This window comes from Mustelus asterias, chromosome 11, assembly GCF_964213995.1.
Source record: "Mustelus asterias chromosome 11, sMusAst1.hap1.1, whole genome shotgun sequence".
NCBI lineage: Eukaryota > Metazoa > Chordata > Chondrichthyes > Carcharhiniformes > Triakidae > Mustelus > Mustelus asterias.
In genome coordinates, this window is record NC_135811.1 from 18,598,779 (window position 1) to 18,614,454 (window position 15,676).

The following is a 15,676-nucleotide window of genomic DNA, read 5'->3' on the forward strand; positions in this document are numbered from 1 at the left end:
AATATCTGAGTTATACTTCGCCCCTCTCACCTTGAGCCCGTGACCCCTCGTGATCATCACTTCTGATCTGGGAAAAAGCTTCCCACCGTTCACCCTATCTATCCCCTTCATAATCTTGTACACCTCTATTAGACCTCCCCTCATTCTCCGTCTTTCCAGGGAGAACAACCCCAGTTTACCCAATCTCTCCTCATAGCTAAGACCCTCCATACCAGGCAACATCCTGGTAAACCTTCTCTGCACTCTCTCTAACGCCTCCACGTCCTTCTGGTAGTGCGGCGACCAGAACTGGACGCAGTACTCCAAATGTGGCCTAACCAGCGTTCTATACAGCTGCATCATCAGACTCCAGCTTTTATACTCTATACCCCGTCCTATAAAGGCAAGCATACCATATGCCTTCTTCACCACCTTCTCCACCTGTGTTGCCACCTTCAAGGATTTGTGGACTTGCACACCTAGGTCCCTCTGTGTTTCTATACTCCTGATGACTCTGCCATTTATTGTATAACTCCTCCCTACATTATTTCTTCCAAAATGCATCACTTCGCATTTATCCGGATTAAACTCCATCTGCCACCTCTCCGCCCAATTTTCCAGCCTATCTATATCCTGCTGTATTGCCCGACAATGCTCTTCGCTATCCGCAAGTCCAGCTTTTTTTTTCAAATGTCACCATCATTTGTGCATGAATGAATGGAAAACTGAGCTCCACATATCAATGTCACTTGGATCTACCATATACACTGAAACTCCATATGTTATCAATCAGGAAGGCTGCCTAAGTTTATGTCTTACATTAACACTGCAAAGAAGTTACTGTGAAATTCCCCCAGCCGCCACACATTGGCACCTGTTCGGGTCAATACACCTAATCAGCATGTCTTTCAGACCATGGGAGGAAACCAGAGCACCGGAGGAAACCCACGCAGACACGGGGAGAATGTGCAAACTCCACACAGATAAGCCGGGAATCGAACCCAGGTCCCTGGCGCTGTGAGGCAGCAGTGCTAACCACTGTGGCACCGTGCCGCCCATGACTTCTTCAAGGTTCTGCACTCTGGCTCCTGAACTCCATGCTTTGTCAACTCCAACTCAGTCAAAACTGAGTTGACACTAACTCTACTTCCCTTGTGAACCTCCTCCATGTGCCACGGTGTGGAGATGCCAGCATTAACTGGGGTGGGCACAGTAAGAAGTCTCACAACACCAGGTTAAAGTCCAATAGGTTTATATGGAATCACGAGTTTTCGGAGCACTGCTCCTTCATCAGATGAGCGAGACTTCTTATTGTCTTCTATGTGAGTTCAGTTTGACCATTTTCATGCTTTTTTGAAAGGGTTCTAGCACAGTAAATTCTTTAACTTTGTTTCTTTGAACAGCAAACGTACACTAATAATCGAGGATCATAAAACATGACTGACTGTGCAGTTTTTAAAAAGTTATTTTGCTTATATTTTGCCAAATCAGAAGGATACCAAACACCATTGTTATGACTCTGTCCTTCTCTAGCACAGAGCAGCCTTCAGAAGCAGCTTGGTAAGAATATAATTGTTGGTGTTCTGAGGAGTATCTCCTTGTTTTCTTTCAAAAATGTACTAATAAAAAAATGAAAAGTTGCTGCTTATGTGGAAGTGCACACATCTCCCCTCTGAAGCTACCTTGGGCAAATTAAAAGAGTAATGAGTGGTCATTTCTCAACTTTGCTGAAAATGGCCTCTTTCTTAGTCATAGAATCCCTACAGCGAAGGAGGCCATTCAACCCATCAACTTTACACTGACCCTCTGAAAGAGCATCCTAAAGTTAAAGTTAAACCTTAACAGACAAGGCGAGGAGATGCAAACTCCACACAGTCACCCGAGGCTGGCGCTGTGAGGCAGCAATGCTAGCCACTGAGCCACCGCACCACTGCTATTAATTGAAAAAATGATTTTGTTTTTCTCTACACTTCCAATCCCCAAATCGAAACTACACTGGCACCGAGGGGGAAGATTCCCCCTGTGTACCACATGTATCAAAGTTTAAACAGGTGTACAATTTATTACACTTTGTGCACTAAATAGACCTCTGCTTTCCCCACATTGTTGGGTAGACAACCTATTCTGTGGTCTTTATTTGTCATCCAGCTTCTGGGAGATGCACTAGTATGGTGCAGTTTGGCAGAGTCTGAAATTCCCCCTGACTCTGCTGAAGAGAGCTCTCCCTTTTGTTTAGTCAGTGTGTCCCTGAGTGACAAAACAACAGTGTCCCTGGAACAGGTCGGTTTGTACGCGGCCCCAGAGGCTGACATTGAAAGAGGGGAAGAAAAGAAAATTTGTCCTCAGATTAAGACACATCTATAAACTGTTACATACCTTTGACAATGCGGTGGTGTCCTGGACTTGTGTGGTTATGATATAATACCAGGTTCTTCTGAACTGGCCAAAGACAAAGGTGTGAAGGACATCATTTTCACCAGAAAGGCAGCATTTCCTTAAAAGTAGTACTCGGAGTTCTGCTGTGATGGTTGGATAGCACCACACCCACAACGCATCGCCATTTGTGTCTTTTTCTAAGAGAGAAGGACATTCATCTTGAGTGCGTGGAGGAGCAGTATTGAAGTTATAAAGATGTATTTAACATGAGCCCTGTTGGGAAATTCACCTTTAAAACAGCAGCTCCCCCTTCCCCACTGATGCATTCAGAAATCAAATGTGTTGCTAAGAATTAAATGGATGTGTCAATAGTATGAGGGACTTCTGCAGAAGAATTCCTGAATATGGCAATTAGCATGCAGAACTGTGCTGAGGTGGCACCCAGTTTAATGGCTATCACTACTTCAGTGGGGCAGCATAGTGGTTAGCATTTCTGGGTTCGATTCCCGGCTTGGTCACTGTCTGTGTGGAGTTTGCACATTGTCTGCGTGGGTTTCCTCCCACAGTCCGAAAGACATGCTGGTTAGGTGAATTCTCCCTCAGCGTACCCAAACAGGTGCCAGAGTGCGATGATTAGGGGATTTTCACAGTAACTTAATTGCAGTGTTAATGTAAGCCTACCTGTGACGCTAATAAACATTAAACTTTAAAAAATGCCTCTTACATTATCAGGATCTGTAAAATTTCATTATTTATCATCTCTAATGTACATGACCATAAAATGTCCACAAAGTCAAGCACGCACAAACAGTACTTTGACCAAGTACTGCATTAGCCCCGAGTTACAATAATTGCAATCCTATGGCAAACTTTTTTTAAGTGCAATTCTTTTTCAACTTTTTTGATGATCAAATTTGATTACGATGCAGGAGGAATATGGAATTTAAAATGCTGTGGGTATAAATGCGGTTGGACACAATCATACAGAGCTGTACAATTCCTGGGGTGGTGGGGGTGAGACATCATTAATGAATGGAAAGGAATGAAGGAGTGCTCCTCCACATTGAGCAGCAGGTTTTTCTACCCAACACAAGGCGAGTCTGCCTGTGACAATGTCTCTTTTCTCTGCGAGATAGTTTGTTCTATAAAGCTTTGTGAGCACCAGGCCTTTAGACCTCATACCAGCATCATGTGACCGAATAGGAAACACGGAAATCCCATTTCCAACATATATGTTTGCAACATGGATCAACCACTTCGATGTAGGAAACAAAACGCGTACTGCCTGAGCATATATTGTTTATATCGGAATAATAAAATCCATTGGATTTAATCTGCATTGCAGGATCTCTTTTGTACACACCCTGGGAGCGAGAGAGGGGAGCCGAAATTGCAAAATGCAAACCTTGTATGGACCTAAAAGACCGGACAAGCGGGCAGCACTCAGCACAGCGTTAGTACAGAGCAAGAGTCAGGGGAACCTATTATCCAAGGCAGGCTCGCTCCATGTCTGCCGACCCTTACCGACCAGCCCCACACTCAGCATCAAAGGCGTCTCAGCCATGGTCTGCCCAGCAGCTCAGTAAATCAATGGGGGGGAAAACACTCCCTCTGCAGCAAATCTTCAGCAGGAGTTGGACAAGAAATCACTGTGGAGGGAAACGAGATTGTTACTGTCCGCTGCTTACTGGAACAATCACTTGTGCTGTCACTGATACAATGTAACCAGGAGTAATGTGTTACTAACACTCTTAATGTCAATTACAGATTGTGTCACTGCGACTTATCGCTACTATCGTCCATGTAAATCTTACTGCAGCTGGTACTCTTGACTGTTCTCGCTCAGAAGCATCAATTTTCGGCCCAAATAGCACAGGCTCACTGTTACCTTTCAGGACCTCGGGTGTCCCAGTTAAAAACTGTCCGCCTGGCACTGACAAGTCTTTTTTTTATATATATATACGATTGTGCAGGAACTGAGGTGGCCGAATGGAGGCGTGCAAGAAGCAACATAATGTGCACACGCTCAATGAGTGAAGTCTTCCAAGACTACAGGATATTTTAAAACGCTGTTTTCAGTTTGCAGGCTTGAAATGAGCACTCTAAATAGAAACCGGAGCCTGCCATTGTGCCAATAAAATAATCAGAACATACGCTGCGAGCAAAAAGCATAGGGTATTCAATGGGATCACTTTGTGACAAATGTTTCCTGAATCTTATAACACTGTGACAGATCGTATGAGGAAAGGCTGAGGGACTTGAGGTTGTTTTCATTAGAGAGAAGAAGGTGACTTAATAGAGGCATACAAGATGATCAGAGGATTAGATAGAATGGATAGTGAGAGCCTTTTTCCTCGGATGGTGATGGCTAACACGAGGGGACATAGCTTTAAATTGAGGGGTGATAGATATAGGACAGATGTCAGAGGTAGGTTCTTTACTCAGAGAGTAGTAAGGGCGTGGAATGCCCTGCCTGCAACAGAAGTGGACTCGCCAACATTAAGAGCATTCAAATGGTTATTGGATAAACATATGGATGATATTGGAATAGTGTAGATTAGAGGGGCTTTAGATTGGTTTCACTGGTCGACGCAACATCGAGGGCCGAAGGGCCTGTACTGCGCTGTAATGTTCTATGTTCTATAAATGTGTCCCACAGCGATTCTCTGTCAAAATTAGCTGTGAAGAAAGTGTTCTCCAAAATATCGCCTTGCAACATTTTTTTCTGTATGTCTCCTAATTGCAACAACAAAAACATTAACAGCTGAGAATTCTTAAGAATTTTCATGGTCTCCTTGTGCCTGCCACTTGTACTCAAACATTGCTGTTTATTTTAAAATACAAAATATATAATCACATACAATGCAGTGTATTACGTGCAAAGGTCAGATACCCTTTGGTGTATTTATTCTAGGCGATCCGTCAACACTGGATTAATGTTGGTGTTCTGGGTTGTGATGTAAATGCTCAATATAGACACTAGATAGTGGTCAGTCTAAAGCAGCACACCATGTGGGCAGAAATCATTTGCCTCATTAAAGCCCCCTGACTCTTAGTGTGACCGTTTGAACGTATCACCAAAGATAAAAGTAAATGAAAATCATACAAATCATAACATCTGGAGAAAATACCAACAGGAACTCACTAAGATTCCTTAGACAGCATCTTCCAAGCCCACAACCACTACCATCTAGAAGGTCAAGGGCAGCAGATACATGGGAACACCACCACCTGGAAATTACCCTCCAAACCACTCACCATCCTGACTTGGAATATATCGCCGTTCCTTCACTGTCATTGGGTCAAAATCCTGGAGCTCCCTCCCTAACAGCACTCTGAGTGTACCTGCACTATGTGGACTGCAGCGGTTAAAGAAGGCAGCTCACCACCACCTTCTGGATGGCAATTAGGGATGGGCATTGCATGCTCCCCAACCAGTGACGCCCGCATCCCATGAATGAGTTTTAAAAATTAATATAAAACCAATAATAAAAAATTACTGTGGAAAATCTTTATAGATATTTTAAGATGTATTGCTGCAATATTTGAATATGTCTCCAGTGTGGGATTTACATATGGACCAGGCAACAACAGTCTCTCATGCATCTACTCCTCCTGAATCAGGTTTTAACTGGTAGGGGCTAAAGATGCTGAAGTCACATATTATTTTAAAAAAATGTAATAGATTGCCATTCCGAAATGAAAGATCTACTTCATAATATTATAAAATAATTTAACATTGATACAAACTATTTAAATTCCATCATGGATCATGATAATTTGAGGAAACAAAACTATTACACCTGTTGAAAATGAAAGGAATATATTACTGAAAATAAATATTTTGCAAACTTGTCTGCATTTTAAAGAATCGCTCTCAGAATGTGCATGACATTGACATGTCTTGCTGATGCCTAGTTTCTCTGCAAGTTGGTGGTGTGGTTCATAGAATCATAGAATCCCACAGTGCAGAAGGAGGCCATTCAGCCCCTCGAGTCTGCACCAACCACAATCCCACCCAGGCCCTATCCACTTAACTCCATGCATTTGCCCTAACTAGTCTCCCTGACACAAAGGGGCAATTTAGCATGGCCAATCCACCTAACCCGCACATCTTTGGAGTGTGGGAGGAAACTGGAGCACCCGAAGGAAACCCACGCAGACACGGGGAGAACATGCAAACTCCACACACACAGTGACCTAAGCTGGGAATCTAATCCGGGTCCCTGGTGCTGTGAGGGAGCAGTGCTAACCACTGTGTCACCATGCCACCCATTGTTGTTTGTAAAACACTGAAGTCCATGTGGCATTCTTTATAGTTTGATACAGCTGAGTGCCTCACTAAACCACTTCCCTTGCTGATGTAAGATTGGAGTCATCTTTCTGCCAAACCAGGTAGCGACAGCAGGTGTCATCACCGCCTCCCCTGTCCCCCAAGAAAATACATTAGTTAACCACAGTCCATACAGTCGCTTTTACCTATACCAGCCTTTTATTTCCAAATTAAAAAATAATAAACTGAACTCAAATTCTCACAGAGCCATGGCAGCATTTTAACTCACATTCTCTAGATTATCAGTTCAATGGAATTTGTTATGGCAGGAAACTTGTTATTTGCCTGTGATGTTAAACATGATAATATTATTTTAGTGCTTTTGTGTGTAGTGTCCCTTGCCTCCAAACTAAATTTTAAAATGATAATTCTAATCATTAATGTGTAGGTTTTAGTTGATTTTTAATCCATAGTGTTTATCATAATTAAAGTATATTTTGGTGCAATTATATGCTTCAACATACAAATGACATGTAATGTCATATTTGATCCAGTTGGCAGTATTCTTGCCTGAATCCGAAAGAGTCCCATTTCAGGGCTTGAGAACAAAAAGCTACATGGTCACCTCAGCACAATACTGAGAGAGTTCTGCACTGTTGGATATGTTATTGTTTGGCCGAGGTATTAATTTGACAGGCCTCTCAGGTGGATGTAAAGGATGCTGGTGTTATTTTAAGCACTATATCTGAGACCAAGAGCTCTGAAGAAGGGCAGAGGAACTCTCCCAAGTGTCCTCACCAACATTTATCCTTCAATAAACATCATATAAAGCACAGTGCTTAGCACTGCAGTCTCACAGTGCCAAGAACCTGTGTTTGATTCCAGCTTTGGGTGACTATGTAGAGTTGAACGTTCTCCCCAAGTCTGCATGGGTTTCCTCCAGGTACTCTGGTTTCCTCCCACAGTCCAAAGATATGCAGGTTATGTTGATTGGCCATGTTAAATTGCCCCTTTATGTTCCAAGATGTGTAGGTTAGGGGGATTAGAGGGATAAATACATGGGATTGCAGGAAAAGGGCTTGGGTAAGGTACTCCGTGGCAGAGTCAGCACAGATCCCATGGGCCGAATGGCCTCCTTCTGCACTGTAAGGATTCTGATTACACCTCGCTGTTTGTGGGAGGTTGCTGCACAATTGCTGCCTTTGGTTGCTGCATTTCCTACATGACAACAGTGATTAAACCTCAAAAACACTTCACTGACTGTACAGCACTTTGGGAACTTCTGAGGTCGTGAAAGGCGGTACAAAAATACATTTTTCATTCTGTTGTTCACTGGCTCTTGAGATTCTCAACAGTCCACAGGATGCTCAAGGGTTGGGAGCAGCTGAGCTTTCAGGCCCATGTTCCCACAGCATGATTCCAGGGCGCATGCGCTAGATCCAAGCTGTGCAGTTGGCGTGAGTGTGCGTCAGATCCGGTGGGGTCAGAGCCGGGCTGAGGGGGTCGGAGTGCGTGTGCGCCGGAGCCGGCGGGAAGCACGCCGGGCAGCGTGATCGGAGTGCGCCTGCGCCGGAGCTAACGGGAAGGATGCCTGACAGCATGGTCCGAGTGCGCCTGCGCCGCAGCCGACGGGAAGGACGCCGGGCAGCGTGTTCGGGGTGCGCCTGCGCCACATCCGGCGGGCGCCGGGGCAGGTCACGTGGCGCCGGTCTCCATTTTGAAGGGGTCCGTAGAGCGCCGAGCACCTCTGGGGGAGGCCAGGTTGCGGAGGGAGTCCGGAGCCTGAAACCATGCCGGCCTATTTCCAGAGACCGGAGAACGCCCTTAAAAGGGCTAACGGTGAGCAAGTGGGTTAAAGGGACAGATGGCATGAGCCCCGGGGCCCGCTCGGCCATATGGCTGAGGTGGCACTGGCCTGGGGAAGGGAGAGGCTGCAGTCTCTAACCAGGCCTATGGCTCCTGCACATGTTGTCCGACCTCTCAATTTAATGGCGGCTCCTAATTTTTCCCTAAATAAATATAGCTTAGCAAATAGGGAGTGGCGCCAAATAAAACTCTGCTGAAGATTTTTGGGTTTGTGCGTTACCCTGGAAGAAGAAAATCTGTCCCTCTTAATCGGTAGCAGAAATGATATTACTTAAATCTAGATTCATGCATCAGCAAATTAGGTAGAATATGTTAGCTTTTTTAAAATGTTTGGTGCTACCTTGTTTTTTTTGTGTGCTTAACTTCGAGATTGAAAGTTACACAAAATGATCCTCAGATCAAAATGTACTTCATCGCACAGATTGTATTTATTTGCTTCTTTTATTGTCGATGAGATTTACCTCTGAAACCCCAATCATTTGAATGTTCCAGTTCCCAGTCAAATTAATAGCTGTTTCCCTTTTTCTAAATTTCCTTTTGGTAGCAAAATTTTTGTCCATTAATCTGACGTGCTTAAAATATATTCACTTTAGTCACCCATTTATTTTGTCCGTGAATTTTACTGAGATATTTTGTCAGTGATAAGCTTTAACTACTGACTGACAGTTGGGTGGGGTATGTAGGCTCAGTATGATGCATCTTGGTTTGAGATATGTATTTTAAGCAGATCTTTGTCAAAGTTGAAAATTTGAAGGATTATCAAGATAATGTTAAGTAAAACTGCATATTAAGGATAACTAGAAAGTGCTTGAAACCAATAAAAGGGGAGAATCTTTGGCAATAATGTAAAAGGGGGAAAGAGGGGAACTGATAAAGATAGCATGAAGATTATGGTGGAGACATCAGGAAACAAACATTTTTCAGTTTAACATCAGCTCTGGTAAAGTTCCTGGAGTCTAGTTGGGCCATTGTGAATGAGCACAAGGAACTGTCTTAAGCTGATCATTAAGAATCAGCATGGATCTGTAAAGGGGAGATGATATCTGACTTATCTAATTTAGCATGGCCAATACACCTAACCAGCACGCCTTTCAGACTGTGGGAGGAAACCAGAGCACCTGGAGCAAACCCATGCAGATACAGGGAGAACATGCACACTCTGCACGGACAGTGACCCGAGCCGGGAATCGAACCTGGGTCCCTGGCACTGTGAGGCAGCAGTGCTAACCACTGTGCCGCCTCAGGTGAACGTTTGAAGCAGGTCACCACTTTCGAAGTGCATTTGCTGAGATTCTGTTTGGGAGATTTTTAGCTAAAGTAAGTGCATGAAATTGGAGTTAACCCTGTGTTAAAATTGTAGCAGATGCTCCTCAATAGGGAAAAGTGGTGAGGTCATACACTTTGGATCCAAAATAGACATACCTGAATATCTAAAGCTAAAATATGAAGTGCGGCAGAGCAAAGTGAATTGGGTGTCTGTATACAAAACAATTCTAAAAGTAATCAAAACGGTTAATGGAATCTTGGTGCTAGTATACCAAGAGGAGGAAGTTTGTACAAGTGCCTTGATCAGGCATCCGTCGGGCATACTGCATTCAGTTTTGAGCACCACTCCTTGGGAAGAGGGTACGATGACAAACTGCCGGAATAGTACTGAAGCATAAAGTTGCATAAGCTCGCTTGAATTTTGACGGTTACTGGTTGATCGAATTGAGGTGTTTAAAATAAGAGAAATAATAGGGTAGCTACAAGGAAACTATTTCCCTTAATGATATGAATCCAAAACAAGGACACAATCTTTAAATTAGTGCAAGGCCACTAAGTGAAATCAGGAAGCAGGTTTTCCACTCTTCTGGGTCGGTTGATACTTTCAAGATTGAGATTGATAGATTTTGTTCTTTATGAATGGGTAAACGAATGTGTTTGGCAGAACCATATAGGGACACAGGGATCACTGCTGTCCAGTAAACCATGATCTTGGATTTTTAGATCCAGCTCCTCAAATACTCTCTTCCTCAGCCGGCTGAAGGCTGATTTGACACATTGGAGACAGTGATGAATTTTGATAAAGATGGAAAATGGTCCATGTTTTCCAGTATCTCATCGTAGATCTTAATTGCCATGGGGAGGGGTTTTGTTCTGGGAGTTGGTTGGAAAAGACCTTTAGTTTGTAGGTGTTTGGTGAAAGGCCCATTTTCTTGTGCTTTGGAGGGGTCATCAGAGATCTGGAGCTCAGGTTCTGAGTGAGTGTACACAAACGTCATCTACATACTGAGGCTATATGACTGAGGTTGAAATGGTTTTGGATTGAAGGTGGTGTATGTTGAGCAATTTTCCATCTGTGTAGATTATCTCAGGAGGTAGTTGTGAGAAAGAAAGTTGGTACAATAACACAGCATTACTTGACTTCATTTTTCATTGAGACCAGGTCTATGGTGATTCAGTTGGCCGAGTTCATGGTTTGAAAGTCCTGTGCAGTGGGCAAAAGATAGTGACATATTTAAGGGCAGCCAAATTTGAAGAGGACACTCCATAACAGAATGCAGGGCTTTTTTGAGGCTGAAAAAGTTGATTTACAGCAGTTGGTACTGTTCTTGCATTTTTTTCTTGAATTTCCTGCATACCAGGCAGCAGTGATCGCTACAACTCCTATACATTGTAGACTCGCACAACCTTTCGCAGGCATCTCAAAGCACTGGAGCAGTAGCAACATCCCCACCATGGGGGACATCCTTCCTGATTCTACCCTGTCTAGTCCTATTAGAATTTTATAGGTTTCTATGAGATTCCCCCCACCCCCATTCTTCTGAACTCCAGCGAATATAACCCTAACCGACTCAATCTCGGCTTGTACGTCAGTCTCGCCATCCCAGGAATTGGTCTGGTAATCCTTCGCTGCGCACACTCTATAGCAAGAACATTGTTCCTCAGATAAGGAGTCCAAAACTACAAACATACCAGAAGACTCCAGGGAAACCTTGGCTTGCGACCAGCCAAAATGCAAAAGGTTCATTTGGGATGGTACCTAACACATCAAGATACTTCACCGCAAGGGGGCGAGACAAAATCAAGGCTTTGGCAGAAATGCACAAACCTCCAAACAACCCATCTACCCAACCCTTGAAATGCTACTTGCCCCACGTGGCAGAGTTTGCAGGTTGTGCATTGGACTTATCAGCCATTTCAGAACACAGCGAATTAGAGTGGAAGTCATCCTCAATCCTAAGGGAATACCTAAGAAGAAGCTTGGCAGAACAGTCTTGAGCTGCTAAATGGTCTACCATTCTACATCTAAATTTTGTTGGAAGAAAATCACTAATATTTTCCATAAAGCTAAAGTATACTTGCGCTAAGCATTCACTAGTTCAAAGTGCTGTTAATGCATGACATGTTAAATTGCCCCTCAGTGTCCCAAGATGCATAGGTTCAGGGGTTAGTGGATAAATGCATGGGGTTACGGGAGTGGGGAGTGGTCTTGGTAAGATGCTCTGTCGCAGGGTCGTCGCAGGGTCAGTGCAGCCTCAGTGGGCTCAACGATCTCCCTCTGCACTGTCGGGATTCTATGATATAGACAATGAATTCGCCTCCACAGCAGAAATGTGACATTGTCAAAAGCAGCATAGGTTAAACAATGTTCTTTTCATTCCTTACACTGAACATTCCACATAAATTTTATCATTCACTTTTCCTTCCTCTCTCCACCACACCCCCACTGTTTCCAGCCCAAAGTTCACATGGTGGTGATCAGTTATGAGCAAGGATCATCAATGTCAGTTGTGTTCTATTCCTTGGCCAAGAGGGCGTTATTCTGAGTACCAGCACACTGGATGTCACCCAAACAATCCAGTGCTCAGCTGATGACCTTGTGAACTTTCCAATAAACTATTATTTATAGATAATGGACCTACGTGCAATAATATTTGTATCACATTTAAACACCAAGACCCTGTGAGTTGATTATTTATTTAGTGTATGCACATCGATACATGTGTATCATTCTTTTGGAGAGGACCAGTTTTTTTGTATCATTTGGAAGTGTTTGTTTTTTGGCAGGGAAATAGCACTTCCATTGTATGTTCCATTTTTTGTATTTTGGCACTCGCCTATGAGGCCTGATGCACTGATAGGCTTACCTTTACGTTAGCGCAGCACCTTAGCCACAAATGGCAAATGAAGTTTGTACCTGTGGAAGCAACTTCTAATATAAAATCTTGGTCAATAACAATATGTATTTTAACAACTTCGGGACTGTATAATTAACAGTAACTGTAAAACAAAGGAGATATGATTATGACCAAAAACCCGACAACGAGGTGGGTTTCAAGAGTCTTGAAGGGATTCGAAGAGAATTTGAGCATAATGCCTGACAGCATGGCCAACAGTGGTGGGGTGTAGGGGGATTCCAGTAAGTCAGAGTTAAAACTACTGTCAGAATCTGGGATGAATGGAAAGTCTGGAGGTGTCAAATGCATGGATGAAGATTTCTGCTGCACATGGGTTCAGTCAGAATGACAACTGGTGGTCTTTGTGATAAAAATATGGAGTCCCAGCTTGGATCAGTTGGGGCGCTGAGGTTATGAACAGTCTGAATCAGCTTTAGACAGTGGTTGGGAAGAGTATGGAATTGAAGATAATGTTACACAGAATGTGGATGGATGCGAAAGACACTGACTTCAGTTTCCCTAGATCTAGTTGGGTGAAACTGACTCATCTGAGAGTGTAATTTTGACAAGTAGCCTGATGGAGAAGTCATCAGTGCACTCTTGGAGGCTGACCCCATGTCTTTGAGTGATGTCGCTGAGGGGCAGAATATTTGAGAAGGGAGACCACCAAGGATGAATCCATGGGACTCTACAGATGTAATGTAGGAGTGGTACAAGTGCATTGCTGGGAATACTCCTGGTTACAACTGAAAGGATAATAGTGGAACCAAGCAAGGGCAATCCTGTGGATCAGGCCAGTGGAGAGGTGTTGGAGAAGGATGGATTGGGTGACTTTTTCAAATGGTCTACAGAGGTCCAGGAGTAAAGCAGTCACGGATGTGATTTTGGTTAAAGCCAGTTCAGTGCTGTAATGGGGCAGACATTTGGAGACATTAAAACAGTTGTAGGAAAATTTGGCACTTGTGCAGCATGGACAAAAGCATCAATCTTTTTCTGAATGGGTAGTAATGATATTGTTCATGGGAATGGATCAGTGCTTGAGAGGAAACCATTTATAAGCATCATTTAGCATGGGGCCTGGATGGGACATTAGAAATAGAGTCACAGGAACAGGAGATGGACCTCCAACATGAGATGAACATAGAAGTAGAGAGAAATAGAGGTAGACATATTCAGGGTTAAGGGGTGGGTAGTTGCCTTTGTGGGAAGTGGAGTAAGTAGCAAAGTAAACGGAATCGATGCCAGCCTTGGTACAAGATATCCATGAGTTGCATGATGGAAGTGAGTAAAGAAACTAATGAAAAGGGTTTATGGAGCTAAGGAGAAAATGAAAACAGGATGCAAGCAGGAGGTTATCTTTGCTATCCAGTATTCAGTCTTGGAGTAGTAATAGTTTTGGCTGAAGATGATGCTGGTATCACTGATTGTGATCCAGCCAAAAATGCAAAAGTGAAGATTTTATTGGGGACATAGATATTGATGGCAGAGATGAAGTTACCAAATTAGCAGCTTCACAAGTATAGCAAATGGAAGGACAAAGGTTGAGCAATTGACAGTTTGAGAGTTGTAAATGAAACAAAAGCAGAAAATGCAACAAATACTCAGGTCAAGCAGCATCTATGCTGAGAGAAACAGTTAATATTTCAGGGTGATAATCTTCACCCTATATACCTCCTACCAAGTATTTTATCTCAAATTTGTAGCATATATTGCTTTGCACTGTTGTAAATGCCTTTGAGAGCTTTTTCCAAGGACAGATGTAGAAAGAAATGGGGAGTAGTGGATGATGAGGAATGCAAGAAAGTAGTTGAAGATTTCCTTATATCCAAAAAAGACTGACGGAGTGGCCTTGCATACAAGTTAGATTTTGGAGGGCAGTGATCGCAGAAGAGGGGGTAAGCCAACTTGAGATGGGAATGAAAATCACTCCGCAGAAGATAAGGGGAAATATCTTGATGAGAAACTTGGCTTGCAGCTTGGGACAGTCAATGGTGTGGGTTTCAAATAAAGCTGTCGTTGTCTCAGATGATCATAGGCTACTCTTCCCCCTTTTGAGGGGGAGAGCTGACTCCCCTCCCTTAATGAAGACACCTTCATGAATAACCTAGACCGGTAGGGGAATTGAACCCATTCTGTTGGTATCACTGCATTATGAACTAGCCAAAGGAGCTAACCAACTCCTATTAAGATAGGATGGGGATGGAGAAAGTGAGGTGCTCAAAACAAGAGAATCCATCGGAGGTGTAATGGGTGAAACCCAGGATGTGACTTGGTGATGAGGCCACACATGAATGTGACTGGTTTGGGGGAAGCAGCTGATTTTTAAAAATCTGCCCGTAGTCTGGATGTCTAGTGGTCCAGAATAAAGTTGTGATGGCAGAGTCTTAATCTGCTGGCAGAATCAAAGGGGCTAAACAGGGTAAGGAGAGTGGTGAGGTTACGGTGGGCAGCAACCTCCAGAGGAGAATGTGTCTGTCAGCCTTTCTGATTATAAGCAGTGACGTGCTAATGTAATGGGTTTCTTTTAAGAGGCACAGAGTAACAATAAATTGGAAATGAGGCCAGGTTTTATGGAAAAAGATTTGATTTCACTACAAGCCATTTATGCAATTGCTTATGGGGAAAATGCCGATCTTTTTGTTCGAATAAAATTTGATAGTCATCCACAAGTGGTGGTATATTAAGTAAATTAGAATGAGACGGTTCCGTTGTCTTTCATGATTGTTTGGTTACACTGAGCTTTGTGATGTGCCAAGTTTGAGGATCGTTCTAATTAACAATGTGCCTGTTTGATTGCAGAGTTCTTGGAGGTTGGCAAGAAGCAACCCGCTCTCGATGTGTTGTACGATGTTATTAAAAGCAAAAAGCATCGAACATGGCAGAAAATCCACGAGCCTATTATGCTCAAATACCTAGAGCTATGTGTGGATCTTCGTAAAAGCCACCTAGCAAAAGAAGGATTGTATCAGTACAAGAATATCTGCCAGCAGGTATGTTGAACTTCAAGAATGCCGTGCAC

General features: G+C 43.4%; 2 protein-coding genes across 10 annotated transcripts in view; one reads left to right on the forward strand and one right to left on the reverse strand.

Annotated features, from left to right (window-relative positions):
* Positions 1 to 8,058, reverse strand: part of dennd10 (DENN domain containing 10) — a 32,983-nt gene extending 24,925 nt beyond the window's left edge. Inside the window, exons 1-3 of one of the 9 annotated variants that reach the window (XM_078223234.1) lie at positions 7,941 to 8,058; positions 3,880 to 4,004; positions 2,356 to 2,552 (exon numbers count right to left, since the gene is read on the reverse strand). In XM_078223234.1, the coding sequence (XP_078079360.1) occupies positions 2,356 to 2,552; positions 3,880 to 3,919 (237 nt within the window). In that variant the 5' untranslated portion in view covers positions 3,920 to 4,004; positions 7,941 to 8,058. Of the gene's footprint in view, positions 1 to 2,355; positions 2,553 to 3,760; positions 4,005 to 4,102; positions 4,343 to 7,889 lie in introns of those variants that run through there. The other 8 variants (XM_078223231.1, XM_078223229.1, XM_078223233.1 and 5 more) reach the window with 8 other exon arrangements.
* A 186-nt stretch (positions 8,059 to 8,244) lies between these two features.
* Positions 8,245 to 15,676, forward strand: part of eif3s10 (eukaryotic translation initiation factor 3, subunit 10 (theta)) — a 37,462-nt gene continuing 30,030 nt past the window's right edge. The window contains exons 1-2 of the mRNA XM_078223239.1: positions 8,245 to 8,467; positions 15,457 to 15,647. Coding sequence (XP_078079365.1) covers positions 8,419 to 8,467; positions 15,457 to 15,647 — 240 coding nt within the window. The 5' untranslated portion in view covers positions 8,245 to 8,418. The remainder of the gene's footprint in view (positions 8,468 to 15,456; positions 15,648 to 15,676) is intronic.